At 39.8% G+C, this 23,516-nt stretch overlaps 1 protein-coding gene and 1 long non-coding RNA gene across 2 annotated transcripts; both read right to left on the bottom strand.

Annotated features, from left to right (window-relative positions):
- Window positions 1–624: 624 nt before the first annotated feature.
- On the bottom strand, window positions 625–6,946 carry LOC107774521 (ABC transporter A family member 11). The gene is made up of 16 exons (XM_016594070.2): window positions 6,326–6,946; window positions 5,187–5,421; window positions 4,882–5,078; window positions 4,618–4,803; window positions 4,420–4,515; window positions 4,155–4,343; window positions 3,763–3,922; window positions 3,415–3,668; window positions 2,845–2,962; window positions 2,671–2,747; window positions 2,485–2,574; window positions 2,140–2,283; window positions 1,755–2,057; window positions 1,594–1,674; window positions 1,320–1,496; window positions 625–954 (listed from the first exon to the last, which is right to left on the bottom strand). Exons 1-16 carry the CDS (start codon window positions 6,698–6,700, stop codon window positions 757–759), a joined length of 2,880 nt encoding a protein of 959 aa, XP_016449556.1. The 5' UTR covers window positions 6,701–6,946; the 3' UTR covers window positions 625–756.
- Window positions 6,947–21,840: 14,894 nt separating this feature from the next.
- On the bottom strand, window positions 21,841–23,459 carry LOC142176625 (uncharacterized). The gene is made up of 2 exons (XR_012705323.1): window positions 23,256–23,459; window positions 21,841–22,135 (listed from the first exon to the last, which is right to left on the bottom strand). It is a non-coding gene; the product is annotated as an uncharacterized LOC142176625 (long non-coding RNA).
- Between the last annotated feature and the right edge of the window lie 57 nt (window positions 23,460–23,516).

The following is a 23,516-nucleotide window of genomic DNA, read 5'->3' as shown; positions in this document are numbered from 1 at the left end:
CTCCTTCTTTGGGAACCCAGGGACACGGGGCATGGGAGGTGTAATCAGGAACCATTCAGGCGACTGGGTTATTGCTTTCATGAAAGGCTTTCCTAACATCACTAACAACCTAGCTGAATTAAGTGATTTATTCCAAGGACTTAGATTAGTAGTAGAACATAACCTGACTCCTATGAGCATTAACACTAATTCAATGGAAGTTATTAAGATGTTAAATACTGGTCATTTGCCTTACAATCCTATTATTTTTAAATGCATGTCTTTGATGGATCGACTGGGGAACCCAGTCATCGGCCATAGATTCAGGTAACAGAACCAAGTGGCTGACCTTCTAGCTAAAGAGGGAGCAAAGAGGAAGCTTTTTAACAAGGCATGAATTTTGGTAGCTCTTCCGGTGTTTGCTAACGATGCAATATGGGCAGACATCTTAGAAACTACATTTAGTAGGAAAACTATGGTCTAACGACACTCGAACTAACAATGTTAGCCACTTGGACAGCCCTACTAACATGTTTGCACTGTAATTATTATTAATTAAGTATCTGGTTTACCAAAACAAAAACAAAAAAGCACTACTATCGAAGTTCCAAAATGCAAGTTTCTCTATTTCTGAATATCCAGAAGAAAAAAAGGTTCCGCGGTTCCTATGTAAACTTTGAAGAAAACATTTAAAATCTTTTCTTATGCTTAGGAAATACTATACAACATAGAAAAACAACAGAAGAAAATACTTAAAACTGTTCACTGTTCTCAATCTTAGACTTTCGGCTTGGCAATAACTAAAGTGGAAGTTGATATTTGAAGATTAGGTGGCACTGGAATCTCATCTGAATGGCCAGAAATGCAGAGATTTCCATGATCATCTTGCTCCCAATAGACCTCGATCATAAGGCCTCGGGGGTTCTCTGTGGAAATTGTGCCAGGGATCTCCACATACTTTGATCCTAGAGGTACCTGTATTTTATTTGTAAATTGTAATGCAAATCAATCACTTTGTTTTTCATCTTTCTTTTTTAGTGTATAGTCGAAAACTTTCATTATCATCTCGAAACTGAAAGTTCTCTTTTTCATCTGAATGCTATTCAACCAGCTTATAAGACACGAATTTAATTTATGTGCACAAACAATGTACAATATCTTACACCGTCAGGTTAAGATGACCAACAATAACAAATAAGTATATTTTTATTGTAATCTTAATGCAATAAATAACTTGCAATAATTGGTTAAAGTATGTTGATATTGTAAACATCTTTATAGTGGCAGTGTATATGAGTTAAATCTATAACATAAATATAATTCCCAACTAGTGCACCTACTTGGAGAGTAGTTCCTGATGGTAAAATCAGCGGCATGATAGTTTCCTCGGATGCAGCCACTTCAAGCTCTGCCTTCTTTGCAATGTTCAAGAACACTTCTTCTAGCGTTGTAATACCAATTTGGATATTTAATATGCCAAACTCCAGTTCTCTATTTTCTAGCTCTGCAAAGAAATTCTGATACAAATGTGCAAATAAAATCAGGATAACATAGTGTTGAGTGATCAAAATATATGTTATGCTTGTCTTCAGGAACCTCGTGATAGGTACTTACTTCTAGTAGCTTCTCCTTTTCATGAGGGATAACAAAAGTCAAGAAGGATTTATCTTCCTCTTTTGGTGTGACATCTAAATGCTGTGAAACAACTACATAAGTCAAGATCACTTGTTCATCAATTGAAGAAGGTTTTTAAAAGCTTTATTACTTGAAAGTACCTGTTTGAAGAATTCTTTGACAGCCTCATGATGCTTGCTGTCTAGTGTATTTGCCATGGAATTCACATTGTCAGCAGTTTTACTGAAGCTAACTTTAGCGATAAAGCCAACTCCAAATCGAGACTTCAGCAAGGTTGATGTTCCAATGCAACGAAGTCTACCCTTTGCCATAATCCCAATGCGATCTGATAAAATATTAGCTTCCTCCATAGAATGTGTTGTCAGAATAATAGAACGTCCTTGCTTTGCAGCCTCAATTACACTCCAGATATGCCTTCGAGTTACAGGATCCATACCAGTTGTCTACAAGTTCCATGAATTTACTTCAGAAATGAATAAACAATATAAGGATTATGCTAGACTGTAGCTTCTAAACATTGCATACTGGTTCATCTAAAAATAGAAGTTTTGGATCTCCAATCAATGCTATTGCTAAACTGAGGCGACGCTTCATTCCACCACTGTAGCCACCTGCTCTTACTTTGGCAACATCATCAAGTTTCACATCAGCCAACAATTTTTTAGTTTCCTGACATTCAAGTAAATGGATAAGGTTTTGTGAGAAATCATATGCAATAGCCACTTCTCCAATCAAAGAGTCAATGAAAAATTGCGGCAATCTAATTGGATGCATAAGACTATAAGCCAGTGAAGTCATAAATACGTAGATATAGATGATAATATCCAATTTTCTAACCCCAAAAGAATAAGGGTTGCTTCATATAGTTACCGATCTTTTTGAAGTTGGTGATAAGCCTTTGATGGTGGCAAAGAGTTCAAGGTGCTCTTGTCCGGATAATGCATCCCAAAGTGTGTCAAACTGCAATATGGCCATACAAAGTTAATGAAAGAAAAATCAAGCCAAGAAGGAGCACATAAACTTGAATTGAGAAGCAAAGAGAGACAGAAAAGCAACCTGCGAGCAGACTCCAATCAGCTTTCTTATGTTGGAGATACCATTCGAACTTCGAACAGAGTTTCCATAGATCAGTGCTGTCAGAAAGCAACAAATATGAGTTACGTGATCATTCATTCTCAATCAAAGGAGAAAACAGTTTAACTTGAAACTTTTCAAAAGGATTGCTATTACCATTTCCATGAGTGACTGGAGTTATACCAGTCAAGCAACTAATTACAGTTGTTTTGCCAGCTCCATTTGGTCCCAAGAGACAGAACAATTGATCCTTCTCAAGATTTAACCAAAGACCCTGAACAAAAAGGATCATTCTTAATATTTAACTATACATCCTGAATGAAAGGGCACCTTCTCTGCATTGCAACACATCTTCTGTTATGCTACAATGAGAAAAGGAAATTTTCAAAAGTTTTCCTATGCTGTCTTGATAATGTAGCCTTGGGAAGCAGACTGCAGAAATATTGGAGGGCAAAATGTTTGATGAGAACCATATAATAGACGATGCCTTCACTTATTTCAAGTGCAGATTCTAAATGAGAAAATTTGGCGAGCATGCATCTTCTATCATGTAAGGGTCAAGCCATCTTACTACAGGGAGATGCAACAAAAACCAACTATGGTTTCTATTAAGTCAACTTTGGAAGTCCAATATCTGATGACTTATTACTGAAATAAAGAAATTCTAATTTTCTCATTTAGTTTAACCAAATACTACTTCCTAACCAAGGTTCATGATAAATTCACCTGGACAGCCTTATAAGGTTTCTTAATCTTGCATCTACAGTAGCAACAGAGAAGGCAGCAAGAATGGCAACTTAAGCTTATTGTCCTAGAATACATCTTATTAAGATCTTGTAGCTGCACAGCAACATTAGGATCAACATTGCCTTCCTCCGCTTGTTGTTTCACTCTATTTTCCTCAACAAGAACATCTTCATCATCTTGAGTAAAACTGTCAAGTGGCGGCGCAGAACCAGAACCGCAACATGGAGCATTTTCTGAATTTTAAAAGAAGATTAAGCTTGGTTACTGAAGGATGGCAATAGAACTTCTGAGGAAATGAGATTTAATAAGTCAAAAACTCAGTAGTACCTTTAAACTTTTCTTCACCTCTTCCTCTCCAATATCCAGGTTTCAAAAAGTAATATAAGGGTTTTCTTACACCTGCTGAGTTGGGTATGATATTGTCAAGGTAGATAGCCAAAATAAGCCACAGGAAGAACGTCGCAATGAGCCATCGATAGTAATGGAGCTAGCAAGTCAAAATAGTTCAGGAAATGGTCAAACAACTTCATTTTATAATATAGGGTAATAAGTTTTAACATGCATAAGCAAGAGATAAAGCACAGCAACTAGGTTATAGGATCTCTTATCATCTCAGGTACATGGAGAATTAGATTTCAGAAGAGATCATAAATTACAAGACATAAGATTCTTTTGCTATAAACCAATAAAGAGAAATTTAAAATAAAACTCTACCATACAATTGAATAGCAATACGAATCATCAATGTCACACTCGGAAAGCCTACTCCAGCTGATCCCGCCATTGTCTGCTGCATATAATAACAGATTCAGACCTCCTGAAAAGGGATTAGGCGGAAAGAAGGACCAAATTGTTCTTCTATAGCTTGTTTTATGGCTTGTGTCACTGTAGAGAACCCCTGAAAATGTCTGTAAGAGAATAAAACAAACGCGTTACAAAGAGATAATTAGGAGTTCTGCAAGTTTAGATCAGGAATTGACTTGCCTGAGTTCCACAACCAATTACAAATATGGCAAAGCTGGCAGATGTAGTTGAAGCGGACTTGCGGATGAAGTTTGATACTAAGAAAGCAAAACCAACCTAGTACATCAAGATGCAAAAAGATTTAGGTCCTGATTTACTGCAACGATGGCTAAGTTAGTCATATATGATCACTATAATAGTCCAAAGTAAGAAACTCACCATGTTGAGTTGGAAAAGAAAGAACAAAAGTAGAACAATCAAAAAGTTGTTTTTCAAGAAAAGGTGAAGCTGAAACATCATTCCAAAAAGAACAATGAGGAGGGATGAAAGGAATGTCATAATTCCCTCCCATATAAGCCACGAGCACCAATAAGCAGAATCAAAAAGTCCCATCACAGTCATTGCCTGTAAATCAAATTGGAAATCAGAAAAAAAAAAAAGTTGAATACAGGTCAAGTATTTTTATCAAAATGGATATATTACCTGGCGAAGTTTGAGCTCCTTCTCAAGAACCATTGAGCTGATCTGAAATACAAAACCAAACATAGAGATTGCATAGAAGAAGATTGGACTGAAAATAGCAACAAAAGCAAAGTTTTGAAATGAATCTCCAGCTTCACGGTCTTCTATTGCAGGATGCGCAAATTCCTTGAGACCAACATTCCAGCTGAACTTTGAATCTGTGAAATCAGGATACAATCTTAAAGTTACAAATGTTTTATTTTGATGATAACTCTTTTGGAATTTATTAATTATCATGGTAAAGGAAAACTGCTATCTAATACTACCTCCAAGCAAGGACCTTGCAATCTCTCGAGATGCAGCTAGTTGAAGGGGAAGTTGGAATTTGAAAGTTGGATCTTCAGATACCCTTGGAACTTGAATGTATGTAGATGTATTTGTTACAACACCATAACTTATAACTGTGGCATTTCGTTCCACGAAATGCAAAGCTCCAGGGGTACGCATTGGATCACTGAGAAGCCAATTGTTCAGATCATCTTTTGTACTAAATGACTTGACCTGAAAAATTAAAACTTTAATGGCTGCATTCATCCAGACCTTGAGTGTCCGACATCCCTAACCGAATTCTGTACTGAAAATACATTATCTTGATAAAATGTAAGTCCTGCCACAGTATTCTTTTATGATAGTAAACGAAATGAGCTTTATTGATAAAAAAATACCAGCACTAAGACTCTGCATATTTGCAAAGGGTGATTACAAAAGCTCAGTTCCTTGTCTATTCGAATTTTTAAAGGAATTGCTCAGGAAGCCTATAAGTTATCTACTCTGCATTCTCCATATACGCCAAAAAGCCAAAGGGGAAAGCGATTGTAATTTTAATCTATTATTCTGTGCTTTCCTCAAAACATCTGATGTTCCTTTCATTCCATATAACCTACCATATACAAGCAGGATTGTACTCCTGCCACAATATATACATTATAACTAGCATTGTTTTTTTAAATAGTGGAATTTTAGTTTCAATTACTATTTGATGTCAAATTGGGCCGGGGTGAACGCTAATGGCAACCATAGAGTTGTTTCTTTAGCGATTCGTAAGTCACAACTCACATGTTCGAAGCATGGAAGCAACCTTTTTGAAGAAATGCAATCTGCATTACATAGCTATTCTCCCCTTCCCTCAAGGGTTAATGGTGAATATTGGTGTACTTTCTTTTTTCTCCTTTCTTTAGTAGTGCATCCATGTTTTAGAAATCCTAGATCCAACTTCTGGTTTAGAGCACGTTAATTTGTGCATGGAGAATGCCTTTTTTAATTTTAAATTTCTCCGTAAGAAATTATCCCTTTGACCAGAAAATCAAGCTATTGAACGGATTACTCATCGGCATACAAATCAAGCAAATACATCCATCAAAATAAATTTTAAAAAAAGCAGATGGAAAGAGGTAGTTGTACGTACCTTGGTAGGAGGAATAGGTCGACCTGGATTATTAGTCAGAATTCCAGTAACAATGGATTCAATTCTTCTGTTGCCACTTCCACTCCACACAAAGTCATAACACGGACGCTTGATAAAGAACTTGTTCTCGCATGGCGGTATAGGAGGATTCATCAGAGCCTGAGGATCGTTGACTGCCCCTATAGCGGATGGATGCTTGGAGCGAAAATCCATGGCCTTTTGGATTCCAAACAAGAGACCTAAGAAGAAGAGCGACGAAAATAACTGAAGAAATGTGGCTCTCTTACTTCTCATTGAGAGCAAGAAATTCTTCTTCAGTAAAGCAATTGTTTGCTGCCAAAACAATGAAAATCCTCTTTGCAATTCCATTGCCATTTCTATTTCCAAGTCACTCCGTTTTTTCAAAAATAAGGCGAATTTTGGGCAGAGTTTTCACTCTGATGAATGCATTCAAGACGTGGAAACAATCTCATATATATATATATGATCAAGTGTTAAGCAACTTTCTCTATAGTAAGGAGCACTTTTAAAAAATTGGGATATTGGGTTTTAATATGGAAAAATTTATAGGCATGGTGAAGTTAACAGAGGCAATGGCGGGTCTTTTGTTCATTCTTCTCCGGGGAAACCAACAAAAACCGTTTAAATACTTCCGCCATTTTCACTTTTGAAAAGACTATTCTGTCCTTAAGAATATTGTTTGCCCTTCTCCAATAAAAATAAAATCTGGTGGAAAAAATAAAAAAAAATACTAGATTAAAGGTTGTTGTCAGTAGTTGGAAAATAAAAAAGGTGTGTCGTCATTAACAGACAGAAAAAGATCCAAAGATATCAAGCATAGGCGCGACGAAGCGTTGACGGTGACTTGGTAAACCATTTGCGTACGACGAGAAAAAAACAGATTGCAATTATTGTAATGGTTTGGATTATTTTCCTTATTAATGCTGAAGTAAACCATTTCATCATATTATTGGTTCTTTTTATTCTCTTTAGGTATTTCTTATCTAGAATATATTAATCGACTAATTTAGATTCTCGTTGAATAAAATAAAGAGATAAAAAAATATTTTTTTTAAAGAAATAACCAATTTCTAAGGCTCAGATTTTATATTAAGAGTAGAGAAATCTCTGCCAATCCTGTACATCTCTTGGTCATACCTTAACAAACTTAATTAGTTTTAAGTTTTTTTTAAAAATATTGATAAGGTTATATAACATTTTTTGCTTTATTGTGGAAAATGAAAGGGATCCAGTATTCTAAAAATTTCCACTGAGGATTGACACTTTGGACTGGAAATTTTGCTTTTTCTGCTTTTGGAAAAGTTGGGTAAAGTCTAAGAATTCATAAATTAATTGCACGGTTGAAATATACATAAATGTCACTGTCCATTGTTGATTTGTTGTTACTATAGGAAATTGATGTTTACATGTATGAAACCATAATGAGATAGTATTTCGGAAGAAAAAAAAAGAACCTGACTGTAATTAATTTTTTTACTTTAAAAAAAAGTAAAAGAGTGAGTATTTATCCTTAAAATGAGTAACAATTAAATTTGTTCGCGGTTTAAAGAATACGTGATTTAATTTAACACGAATGATCTAAGAACATCAAAGAATTAAATTAAAAAGAGAAAAACGATCAAACCAAACGCGATAGAACAATTAAGCCTCGCTTTGAATTGAACACCGAAACTGGCTCTGATCGAGCCCTCGGTACGGGCTCGCTTGTAACTAAAGAAAAGAGGAACTGAAGAATACTTTGAACAACAGCTAGAAGATAAAAATTTACTTTATCACTTTGATATGCGTACCAACACTGGTTTAAAATATAAAAGGTTTTCCTCTTTATATAATATGTGAGTTTCAATCATAGTACAAGTCTAAAAAAGTAAAAATCTTCTTTTTTCGGTAATTGTTGATCTGCAATTGATATCGGGCGGGATTTGCACCGTAATTCTTGGTTGAGGGCGGATATTGTGGCTCCCCGCTTATCGTGCTTAATCGTTCCTCTTCCTTAGTCTCGAATTTTTATTCTGCTCGAACCCGATATTCAGTCGTGTCCGATCCCGGATGCACAGTTCATCCTCCCCGGGCTCATAAACGAGGAACCCTTCGGCTTTACTCAAGGTTGCGTCAGATCATGCTTCACTCTCATTTTTTTACCAGGAAATCAGGGGTAATATTAACCCCGAGTTTACCCGTACACAAATAGTCCCCTCACTTTTCGGAGAGCAGATTTATCGAAGCGACGAGAAGTGATTAATTGACCCTAGCTCCTTTCTTCGTACGCTGCAATCGGGTCGATAAGTCAGTGAAACATTCCATCAGTCATGTCGTTCTGACTTCGAATACGTGTTAGCCGCCGGTTGACCGTCCTCGAATGCGAAACGTCACGCATTGATTACCTCTCTCCTATAAAAGTTTCGCTTCTTTTTTCACTTTTTTACTTTTCGATTTCAAAACTTCTTAATTTACCCCCGAACTTTTTACTTGCTCTTAATCCCTTCAAATCTTCATACATTGTTCTTCACATCTTCAAATCTTCATACTTTATCCTTGAATCTTCAAGTTTGACCTTCAAACCTTCATTCTCATCTTCAAACCTTCATACCTGCCTTCATACCCGCCTTCATACATTCATATTCCTAGAATTCGATGGAGAAAACTTCGAAATATGTGCCCCAACAGACTGCCCCTTCAACTTCTAACCCAGCCACGAATGTCGAGCTAGTCGCACTTGAAGTGGCCCCGGGACCTCTTTTTTCTAAAGAATTTCATCCCCGGAGGCTGGTCTATAAAAAATGAATTTAAGGTCGAAAAAGCCTCCAAGCAAGGGGATCGAGGGGAGGAGGTGTGGAGGTATATATGCTTCATCATTGAGGACACGCTCCCCACAGTTTGGGAGGACTGCAAGTGGGAAGGCAAGGAACTGGTCGTCCCTGGCCCTGATGAGGACATCACCACACATGTGGAGGGGTATCTAAGTGTTTATGCATACCTCTTCACGTTTGGCCCAGTGGATACAATAGTCCTCGACTTTTGCAAAAGGTACGAGGTCTGCCTTGGATAGATTCACCCTTCCTTTTGGAGGATCGTGATCCTTCTCGTCACTTCCTCAATAACACGGAGGAACCTCGATTTACTATCGACCATCTTCTTCGCCTCTACAGTCCCTGAATCTTCTGAGGGGGATTAATCAAGCTCATCCGTCGGGCAAAAAAAGCTCCATTCTCGAGCATCGGTGAAAACAGCGATCGGGGCTGGCTGGCGAGATTCGTTCGGGTGAAGACCGAGGATCTCATTCTCCCCGAGTTCCTGCCGTTCCCTGAAAAATGGAACCTAACACACAAGTTCCTTTCCTCTTGAGTATTTATAATACTTTTTGGGTTTTGTTCTTCTTTCTCATCGTTTAGTTCTACCGTTGTGCAGCGGTTGCCCGAGTCCCCAACACAGTTCCCCGCTTCAAAGAGTTGGTCGATGGAATCTGCAAACAGTTATCGTACTTCGAGCGCGAATGGCGCAAACTCTCAAAGGGCAAGTGGGAGGCCCGTTCTCATGGTGAGTATTCTCCCCCTGATTAAGTTTCCTTTTTCTATTCAACTGTCACCTTTACTTAGTCCCTTTCTTCCTTCCACAGGTTTTCCCAAGACCACTGAGCTTCGGGCAGTTGACGAGGATGAGGCTTCATTTTCACCTGCTAAACCCTCTGCTTCGGGATAGCCTGCCACAGAGGCCGCTATGAAGAAGGAGGAGAAAAAGCGAAAAAATAGGGGGTCTTCCGGTTCCCTGGACGCCGAGGCCAAGAAGAGGAGGGTCACGGCCAGGGTCCGAAAGAGCAACAAGAAGAGCACCCGGGCCAGGGTACCGAACCCCGAATCCCTTTACCGGCTCAGGGACTACCCTAAAGATGACGACTTGGAGTTCGTCACCCATGGGTCTGCCATTGATGCAGAAGAGCGGGCAACATCATAGGGAAGTGATCAGGAGGCTGAACCCTCTTTGGCTCGAGAGCCCAAATGAAAGCCATAGGCTACGGCCTCTCGAGAAGCTACTCCCACTCCGAGAGAAGTCATCGGTGTCATTGACATCCTGGAGTCGCCGTCTCACACGGAGTCTCTATTTGACGAGGCTCAGGCCATCAAAGAAAAACCAACCGAGACATCAAGGGTCATAGATGAGGCCCTCAACCTGTTCTTCGAAGGCATGGACATCGGTGGAGATCCCGAAAAAGGATGTGCTGTCGGAGTCAGGTGGACCGAGCTTATTCCCAGAGTTGGTGAAGAAGTTCCTCGCCCCGAGCGTGGATCTCGACCGCAAAAGAACGGTCATGTTTACGATTCCGGTGGATACCTAGGTGTTGCCAGCTACCTTTTCTTCTTGGTGGCCGAAGAGGCACAATAGGCACTGAATAGGGTATGATTTTCTTTCTTTGTATCCCTTGAAGTGTTCATTTAACCTTAGCATATTCTTATGATCTCATAATTTTTGTTTCTCAGGCCTCAGTGATTCATCACGAGAGCTTCCATCTGTCTCAGTTGGAGGTGAGCCAGCTCGAGTTCGAGCTCAAGGAACAGGTCCGGTAGAAGGACATGTACAAAGAACTTAGCGAACAAAGAGATGAAGCCCTCAAGGACCTCCCCATCCTCCAAGCTGGGCTGGAAAAATCTCAAAAGGAGGCCTCGTCAGTGAAATGGGAGCATGTCATTCCGGTCGAAAAGGTAAGGGAATTTGAGATTAATAACGAGAGGCTAAGTGCAGATGCTAATGCCGCAACCTCGCAGGTCCAAGAGAAGATAGACCTAATTAACCAACTCCGGACCGAGATGAACCAGGTCAAAGACTCGGCCGAGGAGCTGATGAGCAAGATGGATCTTCTGTCCTCGAAAAAGGAGGCTACTAAAGAGGATTTGGCCTCGGCCAAAGGCTAGCTCAGGGTGATGAAGGATAAAGCCTATAAGTGGTCTCAGCTGAATGATGAGCTCTGAGCACAACTGGACTCGGCTGTCTCGGAACAGGATGCCCTCAGCCGAGAGTACACCGCGTTGAAGTCCAAGTTAGATGCAGCTTCGAACGAGTCCTCCGAGGTACAGGATATACTGGCCCAATACAAGAATGAAGTAGAGATAGCCGAGTCCCGTTTAATAACAAAGTCCGAGTATATAAACTAGTTATCCCGGAGGGAGACCCTCAAGGAGATTCACACCCGGGGGTTCGATCTATTGGCTGAGATCGAATTGGCAAAGAGGCTGAGACCAAGGAGATATACGAGCCCGAGGGTTCAGGTAGTGAATCGGGTTCTGGTGAAGACTAGGGGGAAAAGCCTTAGTTTATTTTTTCTTTTTTACATTTTTAATTTTGGGGTCGATTTACAGTGCCTCTATAAATATTTTTGACACATATAAAAATATTTCCTTCAGCTATACTATGTCCTTTACTTTTTCGGCATCCGCTTACAACTCTTTGTTTGAAATATGTCATTAATGCCTTAGTATAGAATTGGACATAATTTAGAGTGTTCGTTTCCCAGACCCCGAATGAGGCCTGGTTTAAGTAATAACCCCGAGTTGCTTTGGCTTCGGAATATCTGATAAAAAATAAAAGTCTTAAAAATACTTGAATGTTTCAGCCGGACACGATGATGCTTTTTTTTATAGCCGGGTAGTATCTTTTCATAGGTTTTAACCATGTTTAAGGACCTTACTTTCTACGTACGGACTTGGACGTCTCCGAGTCATTTTAAATTGGCCGTAGCCTTTCATGTTCGGGCCCTGCCTAATAGGGTCGATGCCTTCAAGATTCGATAGCTTGAGTTGTCCGATCTTATTATCGGACATCAATCCCCGACTCGGGCAGGCCCGTAGGCTCTAGGATTTTGAACCCATTGTTGATTCTAAGTAACTTAACAATAATATCGCTGGTGCAAATGTGAAGTGATGAAATATAGAGGGCAAATTTCTTTTATTACTTTGCATATAGAGTACATGATGGAAGGCACAAAAGCTTTCTGCCATGGTGAGAATGAGCTACACAGGCACGATTCGTTGACCGTTTGACCCTTATAAATATTTCTAATATTCAAGCCTTGGCTTTTAACATCAAATAAAAAATGCCTTCTAAGGATCCTGACTTAGGGCGTAATGGCTCCCCCAGTATTCGATACTAAGCTCGTGAAGGCTCGAATACTATCGATTCTGTACGGGTGATCAGCAATCCAAGTCTCGGGCCGGTCTTCAAAACTAGGGTAGCATGTTTTACTGTTGCCTCATTAAAAACTTTGTTGTAAAATCCACTTTGGGAAAAACAGGTCCAAGGAAAAAGAGTGTAACACGTGCTTTCTGACCTAATCGTCAGATTTAACCTCGACCGAATACCTGCATAGGTTAGTCCAAAGCATAACAAACTTCAAAGGAAATTGTGTACTTTAGAAGTAGTACCGCTTTAAGTGTGACACATTCCAGTTGTTCGGTAGTTGTACACTGTTCCCTGACTCGAGCTTATATGAGCCTTTCTCTGTTATACCGGCAACTCTGTACGGACCTTCTCAATCCGGGCCTAGTTTTCCGTCATTTGGGTTCTTAGTGTGTAGCGTAACTTTCCATAATACCAAGTCCCCGACTTGGAAGTGTCGAAGGTTAGCCCTTCGGTTGTAGTATCTCCTCATTCACTGCTTTTAGGACGCTAACCGGACCAGGGCGGCTTCTCGCCTCTCGTCTGATAAGTCCAAGGTTTTGGCCATGGCCTCTTCATTTGACGTCTCGATAGCGTACTCGAAACTTAGGCTCAGTTCTCTTACTTCGATTGGGATCAGAGCTTCCGCGCCGTAGACTAAAGAGAACGGGGTTGCACCGGTGCTTGACTTCAAAGTCATTCGGTATGCCCATAAGACCTCGGGCAAAATTTCTTTCCACTTTCCCTTTGAATCAGTCAATCTCTTCTTCAAGTTTTGGAGTATAGTTTTGTTTGTTGACTCTGCTTGAATGTTCCCACTAGGGTGGTAGGGTGTTGACAAGATTTTTTAAATTTTGTGGTCTTCAAGAAACTTACTTACCTTACCGCCGATGAACTGCTTTCCGTTGTCACAAGTGATCTCGGCCGGTATCCCAAATTGGCTTATTATATGATTTTAGATGAAGTCGATGACCTCTTTCTCCCAAACCTTCTCGAACGCCTGTGCTTCTACCTACTTAGAGAAGTAATAGGTCATGAACAATATGTATTGGGCTTTACTCGGTGCCCATGGTAAGGGACCGACGATGTCCATCCCTTATTTCATAAATGGCCATGGCGATAAGACCGAGTGAAGCATTTCCCCCGGTTGATAAATCATCGGGGCATGCCTCTGCATTCCTTACATTTTTGAATAAAGTCTTTCACATCCTTCTCCATCTCGTTCCAGTAATAACCGGTTCTGATCAATTTTCGAACCAAGGATTTTGCTCCTGAATGGTTTCCGCAAGTACCCTCGTGTACTTCCCTCATTGCGTAGTCGGTCTCCCCCGGACCCAAGCACCTAGCTAGTGGCCTGAAAAATGACCTTCTGTATAATTTTCCCTCGACCAAGCTGAACCTGTCAACTTTAGTACGTAGGGCCCTCGATTCATTGGGATCTGACGATAATTTCCCTTTCTGAAGGTAGTCTATGTACTTGTTTCTCCAGTCCCAAGTCAAGCTTGTCGAATTCACCTCGGCGTGTCCTTCTTCTACCACCGAGTTCATCAATTGAACTACTGCTCCAGAGTCGAATTCGTCGGAGTCGACTAACGACCCTAAATTGGCCAATGCATCGACCTCGTTATTTTGATCGCGAGGTACATGATGTAGAGTCCATTCTTTGAATTGGTGTAACGTCACCTGCAACTTATCCAAGTATCTCCACATCCGTTCCTCTTTTACTTCATACGTCATGTTGACTTGGTTGACGATGAGGATGGAGTCACATTTGGCCTCGATCACCTCGGCCCCTAGGCTCTTAGCTAGTTCCAGACCTGCAATCATTGCCTCATATTCGGCTTCGTTATTAGTCAATTTTACAGTTTTAATATACTGCCTTATTACGTTACCCATAGGTGGTTTTAATACGATGCCCAACCCGAACCCCTTTGCGTTGGAGGCACTGTCCGTGAATAGGGTCCAGATCTCCGAGCTAGTCCCCGAGGCAAACAGTAATTGCTTCTCAACCTTGGGGATCAAGGCCGGCATAAAGTCGGCCACGAAGTACGCCAAAATCTGAGATTTTATGGCGGTCTGGAATTTGTACTCGATATCGTACACGCTAATCTCTACGGCCCATTTGGCCAGCCATCCCGAGAGCTCGGGTTTGTGTATAACATTCCTCAGCGGGTAAGAGGTCACGACACATATGGAGTGACACTGAAAGTACAGTTTTAATTTCCTAGATGCACTCAATAAGGCGAGCTCTAATTTTTCTAAGTGTGGATACCTTGTTTCGGCATTAACTAGGGTTCTACTAATGTAATAAATAGAAAATTGCGTACCTTCTTCTTCCTGGACCAGGACACCACTTACCGCTACCTCAAAAACTGCCAAGTAGAGGTACAATTATTCGTTTGTCTTCAGAGTGTGCAACAAGGAAAGGCTCGATAGGTACCGTTTGAGTTCTTCCAAAGCTCGTTGGCACTCCGAGGTCTAAGAGAAGTTCTTCTTCTTTTTTAGTAATGAGAAAAACCGGTGGCTCTTGTCTAATGACCTCAAAATAAACTGACCTAATGCGGCTATCCGCCCGGTCAGTCTTTGTACTGCCTTCATGTTGTCAACTACAGTGATATCTTCTATAGCTTTTATCTTGTACGGGTTGATCTCTATTCTCCGGTTGGATACCATGAACCCGAGGAACTTGCCCGAGCTGACCCCGAAAGCACACTTCTCTGGGTTTAGCTTCATGTTGTATTTCCTCAATATGTCGAAGGTTTTCTGCAAATACTTCAAATGGTCCTCTGCTCGCAGGGACTTAACCAACATATCGTCAATATAAACCTCCATTGATTTCCCTATTTATTCTTCAAACATCTGGTTAACTAGGCGTTGATACGTGGCATCAGCATTCTTTAGCCCAAACGGCATAACGTTATAACAGTAGGTGCCAAATTTTGTTATGACAGAAGTCTTTTCTTGATCGCCCCGGTCCATCTAAATTTGGTTGTACCCTGAATAGGCGTCGAGAAAACTTAGTATCTCGTGTTCGGCCGTCGCATCGATCATTCCATCAATGTTAGGAAAAGGGAATGAATCCTTGAGACACGCCTTGTTTAGGTCCTTATAATCTACACACATTCTAAGTTTGTTTCTTTTTTTAGGTATTGCTATTACGTTAGCTAACCAATCTGGGTACTTAACTTCCTAGATGGAACCTATTTTCAAAAGTTTAGATACCTCGTCTTTGATGAATATGTGTTTGATCTCGGACTGCGGCCTTCTGTTTTGTTTGATCGGGTGGAATTTTGGATCCATGCTCAATTTGTGAGTTGTCACCTCCGGTGGGATCCCTGTCATATCTAAGTGGGACCAGACAAAACAATCGGTATTAGCTTTAAGAAAATCAATAGGTTTTTTCCTAAGCTCGGGAGTTAACCATGTGCCCAGGTATTCCTTTCGATCCCGTAGGTGCTCAATCAATATAACCTACTTCTATTCCTCGATTGTTGATTTAGTGGTATCAATGTCATCGGGTGCTATAAAAGATCTCGGGGCACCGTAATCATCCTCATCATTTATCGTGTGTTCCTCCTTTTTTTCCTTCTCGATCGAGGTCGGGATAGTTGATTGCTATTTGGTTTCCTTTACTTCGACTAGTCCTCTATTTTTTTATTTCGAGACTATGGGCACCAAGGTCACTTCATCGACAACGAATATCTTATTTGCGGCTGGTTGTTCCCCGTAGACTGTTTTGACTCCTCCCAGAGTGGGAAATTTCAATGCCTGATGTAAGGTTGAAGGCACTGCCTTCATGCTGTGAACCCATGGCCTTCCGAACAAGGCGTTGTATCTCATATCCCCCTCGATCACGTAGAACTTTGTTTCCTGGGTGGTAGATCCACTCCCAATCCTCACTCAACAATGAGTGGAAGAGGTCGTTGGAAGAATAGTAGCCAACTATGAGTCATGGTCGATTTTCTTAGGGAGCTAAGAATGGGTGTTATAGTGTACACTTGATGCGTGTAGAAGAAATAGCTTAAATATACTTCCAAACAAGTTGGTTTTGCAAATTACTTCAATAAACTATACTAGCAATGATTAACTAGAGAAATGAAACTAGAAAGTGATTAATTGTATTTGGTTGTTTTCAAATAGGTAAAAGGCCTATGGATGTAACCTTCGCCTAGGTGTTAGCCTAATGAGTTAATTACGTTAACACTTGTTTTAGTGATTGGGGTGTATTATAACTTTCAACTCTAAATTACACACTCAATACCTCTCGGTCATAGAGTGATTTGCCTAATTTGGCTTTCTCAAGCCCAAATGGGTATCAAACCAAATAGTTGATATGAGCTCAAGTTGGGTTTTCCCTATCTCTAGTTCAAACCCTTTAATTAGGCTAAGCAAAAGCTTAACTAGCCCGATTTCTTGTTAGCCAAGTCTTCCTAAACTAAGTCTCTCTTTCTCAAGTAAAGACCAAGTTAAAAAGGCATAAATCAGTATTTGTAACTATTTATTCTAAGATTAAAGCATGAAAAAGGCTAAATAACAAACACCCAATCATAAACAAGTATTAGATTAATTACCCATAAGGTTTACACACTAGGGTTGGGTCACAACCCTAGTAAATGTCTAGCTACTCCTAGTAGAAATTGAAAAAAATAAAGAAGAAACACTAATTAAATCCATAATATAAAACTAAAATGATAAACTATTTTTTTAACCCAAATTGGTCACAAATTACCCAAAGTGGTAAACTACTACGGCTACAACTCAAAATACTACAAAACATGACCTAAAAAGTGATTCCCGTCTATTTATAGTGGCCCAAAATTCGCTAACAAAAATACCCTTCGGGAGGTTCTACGGCCGCACAATTTTATGTGCGGGCTTCAATTTGCTCGAGTCTGCAGGTTGACGGATTCGGCAGCCGCACAATTTGACCTGCGGCTGCACTTCAGCTTCTACGGCCGCACAATTCCATGTGTGGTCTGCACTTCTGGCAAGGCTTCAGTCTTAGTCATTTTGCACACTCTCTGAACTTTTTGAATTCTTGTCACTGCGACCATGTTCTGCGGCCGCACAAATTGTGTGCGGTCCATACTTCTCTTCAATTAACTTCTGATCTTCAACACCAGATCTACGTCTGCAAAGAGAATTCTACGGTCCACGCTTTCTTCTGCGGACCACACTTTTGGTTTGTTGCTTCCCTTCATGCCTTCTGAGCTGGAACAATCCTTTTTGAGTTAGATTTCTTCATTTGAGTCAAAATATCTAACGTTCCTGCAATTTGCACACTTTCATTAGTTTTGGGAATATAAATCAACACTTTCGGACTAAAACTAAAGTAAAAAGGTTCTAATAAGTGGTCAAAATTCACACTTATCAATGGTCCCGATAGAGTTCAATTGTAGGGCGATTCTTCCTTCGTCGTCTCACATGCCATGTTGAATCCATTCAACACCCGGACCCCCAATATGATTTGGTCCTATAAGCCCAGTTGCTTTACGACCTTCCATCGGATGATGTTGGTTGAGCTAGCTGGATCAATTAATACACGTTTAACTCGAGATTTATTAATAAGTATGGATATTACTAGTGCATTATTATGAGGCTGTATGATGCCCTCGACATCCTCGTCGCTGAACGAGATGGCCCCTTTCGGGACGTAATCCCGAGTGCGCTTTTCCCTTATGATAAAAACTTTGGTGCGTTTTATCATTGGCCCTTGTGGGACATCCACTCCCCCAATGATCATGTTGATAATGTGTTGGGGCTCCTCTTGTTCAATCTGTTTGTTGGCGTCCCTGTTTTTGAAATGAGCTTTGGCCCGTTCACTTAGGAATTCCTGAAGATGTCCGTTGTTGAATAGTCAAGCCACTTCTTCCCTTAGGTGTCGACAATCTTCAGTCCTATGAACGTGAGTACCATGGTACTTATACACCAAGTTGTGATCCCTCTGTGTGGGATCAGACTAAAGTGGTCTAGGCCACTTGGTCTCTTTGATGCGACCATGGCCGATACTATACTTGCAGTATCCACATTGAAATTGTACTCCGATAATCTCGGTGCTTCCCTACCCCCGAGCGATCTGTCAAAACCGTTTTTACTCATTAGACCCCGGTTGCTCGGTCCTTGATCATTTCTTTTGTCGTTCCTGGTTAGGTGATGGCCGGATCCTTTTCCCCTTCTGTCCGAGCCGTACGGCTGGTACCGATCCTGGACTGGCCCTGGCTCTTGGTCCATAATCCTCTTAGATCTATCATTCGCTTTGTTGGGGTAAACAGACCCTGAAGTGCCCCAAGTTAGTCGTCATCGACTCTGATCTTTGACCGATACCTATTATGGACGTCGGCCCAAGTAACCGTCGGGTACTCCACCAAGTTTTGCTTCAATTGTTGAGAAGTAACGGAACTTCGAGGGTTGTACCCTTAAGTGAATGCCTGAATGGCCCAATCATCTATGACCAGGGCAGGTCCATTCGCTCCATCTGGAACCTCGACACAAATTTCCTAAGCATCTCGTTATCTCTCTGCTTGACTTTAAAAAGGTCTGATTTCCTCGTCTCGACCTTAATGGCGGCGTCATGGGCTTTTACGAAAGCATCTGCAAGCATAGCAAACGAATCAATAGAATTTGGAGGCAAATTGTGATACCATATCATCGCTCCTTTTGACAAGGTTTCCCTAAATTTCTTCAATCGCACCGATTTGATCTCGTCGTCTTCCAGGTCATTCCCCTTGATTTTACACGTATAGGAGGTTACATGCTCGTTTGAATTTGTGTCCCATTATACTTGGGAATATCGGGCATTCGGAATCTCTTCGGGATTGGCTTCGGCACCGCACTCGGTGTGAAAGGCTTTTGAATGAATTTTTTGGAATCCGGCCCCTTCAATATTGGAGGCGCTCTCGGGATCTGATCGACCCTGGAATTGTAAGTTTCCACCTTCTTGTCATTTGCCTTTATCTTTTCTCACTAGACTCCACCCGCTTTGTTAGTGCTTCAAGCATTTTCATCACCTCGAAAGTTTTCACGGGCCCGAATTCATCCGGTTTCACGGTAATTTGTTCATCCCTTCAAGTGTTTTCTCTGACCCGTTCGGGCTCGGTCCTGTTAGAGACATGACTTTGGGTCTGCAACTGCGCTATTGCCGCTTGCTGAGCTTGCAACATTTCGCATGCTTACTGCATCACCTTCCCCTTCGGGTGCTTCTCGAGCCAATGGCGGGGGTGCCTCGCGAATGTTGTTTTTAGGGATTAGTTGGTAGGTTGATGTTGATGGCAACCTGTGAGTTAGCGTTGACCAGGTCAGCGATTGGGACACCATTGGGATCAATTAGGGGTACGTCATTGCTGGGTACTACGTTATTGTTTTCACCATGGTGGTCTGACTCGGCGTCAACGTTCAAGTGAGTAGAGTGAGAATTTAACATTCTTAGATTAACCTGAAATCAAACTTTAAAGAGCAAGTGTAAAATAGGGTGTGTTATGGAGATTCGTATTAAATCACCACTATTATCCTTTGCCCCATGGTGGGCGCTAAACTGTTTACCCTTAAAATGAGTAATAATTAAATTTGTTCACGGTTTAAATGATACATGATTTAATTTAACATGAGTGATCTAAGAACAACAAATAATTAAATTAAAAAGAGATAAAACGATCAAACCAAACGCGATGGAACAATTAAGTCTGGCTTTGAATTGAACACTGAAACTGGTTCCGATCGAGTCCTCGAGATATGCTCGGTTGTAACTAAAGAAAAGAGGAACTAAAGAACACTTTGAACAACAACTAGAAGACAAAAATAAACTTTATTTCTTTGATATGCGTGCCAATAATGATTTAAAATGGAAAAAGTTCTCCCCTTTATATAGTAGGGGAGTTTCAATCCTAATATAAGTCTAAATAAGGTAAAAATCTTTTTTTTTCTGTAAATGTTGATCTGCAATTGATATTGGGCGGGATTTGCACCGTAATTCCTGGTTGAGGGCGGATATTATGGCTCTCCGCTAATCGTGCTTAACCGTTCCTCTTTTTCCTTAGTCTCGAACCTTTACTCTGCCCGGACCCGATGTTCAGCTGCGTCTGATCCCGGATGCACAGTTCATCCTCCCCGGGCTCAGAAACGAGGAACCCTTCGGCTTTATTCGAGGTTGTATAAGATCATGCTTCCCTCTCGTTTCTTTACCGAGAAATCAGGGTAACATTAGCCTCGACTTTACCCATACACAGTGAGGTTTATACAATCCGCGTTCTTATTCCCTTGACAGACGGATATACAGTGGCAGAGCCACCTTATAGGTGGCACACCCCTTCGCAGGGAAAATATACTGTGTAGCTAGGTAAAAAAATAAATTATATGTATATATACTATGTATTGACTCCCCTTAATTTTCTGGTATGTTTACTTTTATATATTTTGACACCCCTTAACAAAAATTCTGTGGATATATATGGTTGAATGTGAAATTATCAATTGCTAACATTGATTTGAGTATTCACACAACAAAAAAAGAAAAGAAAGAGAAACTGCAAGAAGAAGAATTGCTCTATCTTTGTGGGACTTTATTAGAAAGGATAATATGTAGAAACTTTCCATTTCTTGCAAACCAAACAAGGAAGGAATTCACTCTTACATCATTTTGCATTGTTCTTCCATAATTACCTTTCCATCTCCAACAACGTATAAACTGGAGCTTACCAAATAGGGTTTATTCTTACCGGCACAAATTTTTATTTGGTATAAACGTGCTATGCTTGGCATTTGGCAAGCTGAATATGCTTTTGCAGCTCCTCTAGTTTGCATCTACAATGTCCACTTATACTGAAATAAGCATGCATTTGGTTGAAAAATTTAAGAGAAAAAGAAGATGAAATTGTCTGTATTTTGGTATTAAAGTGTGCGACTTAATAGTTAATGAAGAAGTAAGTGAAAATAATAGGAGATGAAAGTTCAAATTAAAACTTTAATTTAGGTGGCTTTTTCTCTAATATCCAACCTTAGTGAGATGCCGGTGATAGGTCAACTAAGCATAGCAAGGGGTTCAACTAAATCCCCTTTGTCAAAAAGTTTCACTATGCAAATAAAGTAAACACCATCTTTTTGGATTATATGTAAACTAGTATATATATCCGCGCTTTGCGCGGTACTAAAAAAAATTAAAATTTAATTAAATATTCTTTGATAGTTGTCTTAGTGGTGCCATATATAAAATTCTTTAACAAAAAGAATATGAGAAAATTGTGACTTCAAGATCAGCAAAAGACCGATAATCAATTTGCATCAAGTTATTTCTTTTTGCAAAATTTGCTAGGGCTCTACAAAAAATAAACTGGAGTACACAAATCTTTCCTCCATGTCAAAACATATATATTTGGTGTAATTCCGAAATAAGATGTACTACTAAAAATTGTTTACGAAATGGATAAATGATAATAAAAACAAATGTCATTTTCTAATACAAAATTTATGGACGCGCACACCATGCGTTTTATCTCTATCTGAAATGAGCAAAGACATGAGGATCGAATTCAAGAAAATGCATCAATTCCTGTATCAAAGTAGCTTGACCGTATTGATTTGGTGCTTTTAGAATAAATGACAGAGCACTACATACTGAACTGTTTATCTGCATGTTCTGCTTCCTTCCACCTGGTCCTTGCATATAAACTAAATCAAGTGAATAACAAATGCTCAAACGAAGAATACGGTGATGAAGAGGAGAAGGCGGAAAACACTTGAAAGGTGATGCACACTTTTCAGTTCTCCATTGTTATACACAATAAAGAATAATAATAGCTATTCTTTTAAAAACAAATAAGGGAGGGAAAAAGAACCAAAAAGATAGGATGCAAATCATTAAAAAGGTAGGATATGGTGCAAATTAAAAAAGAGGACACACATTAGAGGTACAAAATGAAAAGAACTCAGAGACGAATTGACCCTTTATAATAAGGAAAAAAACAATAATTTGAGAAATTAAGAAGATAAATAATTTTTCTGGCTATCCAAGAGAATTTCAAGAAGACCGTGTATATATATTTCCTTCGATAAAAGTTAAATTCTTCTATTCATATAATTTTCTGCTATTTTTATGATAAAAAAGAAGAAAATTAAATAAGAAGAAATAATTAGAAAAAGAAGTAGAAAGAAATAATGGTAGCACCAATTTTGGACCCTTTTCATTAGATCTTTCTCCCAAAACGAACACCTTCTTTCTCCCTCATGACCTTCTTCCCCTTTGGTAACAACGGATGTCTTTTTACTCTCAAGTCAGAAAACAAATGTCTTCTTTCATTTTCTCCTAATTTGCTGTATATGTTTCTTTTTGCAAATAATTATTCCCATCATTTGGAAATACTGATCACTTTTCTATAAACTTAGTCTCTCAAAAAGAGTTGTATTTGGGTGTGTGTGTGATTCTTTAGAAAATAATAAGTACTAATATAGATTCCAAACAAAGCAAATTAAGCCAGCAAATATTACCTCCATTATATTGTTCCTGAACACAAACCCGCTTCTGCATGAAACGATAATACGCGCAAGCAATAATAGCATATAATTTCATTTGTTTCCAACATGTGGTATGAAAGGGACAACATTACCTAACAGGAATTTGACCGTGTCTATCCAAAAAGTTTTCAAGGAGTTCAAGCATGAAAAAAGACATTAACAAAGTCTTGTACATGGCTTAATTAGCGTTGAAGAGAAAAAATGACAACAACAACAAAAGTATGCAATAAAGATCCAAAAATTAAATTTTAAGGGGCACCTTTCAAAGAGAAGATAAAGGGAAAAAGCACATGGAAAGAAAATGCTGGTCTGACGGAGATCCAAAAAACACTTCTCTATGCATCTGATCACGCTTGTTTTGTTTGGGGTGTGTGTGTAAGAATGGATGTGAAGGGTGAGAAAAGGTTTTTATAATTTATAGGTATAGGTATACAGTTATGAATCTTTGTAGAATGTAGTGTCGTTTAAAGGGTATGTGTCGTTTAAATAGCCTTTTTTCATAGGAAAAGGCAAAACGTTG

Source organism: Nicotiana tabacum, chromosome 22 (genome assembly GCF_000715075.1).
Source record: "Nicotiana tabacum cultivar K326 chromosome 22, ASM71507v2, whole genome shotgun sequence".
In the NCBI taxonomy this organism is placed as follows: Eukaryota; Viridiplantae; Streptophyta; class Magnoliopsida; order Solanales; family Solanaceae; genus Nicotiana; species Nicotiana tabacum.
This window is presented reverse-complemented; position numbering and strand designations above follow the sequence as displayed.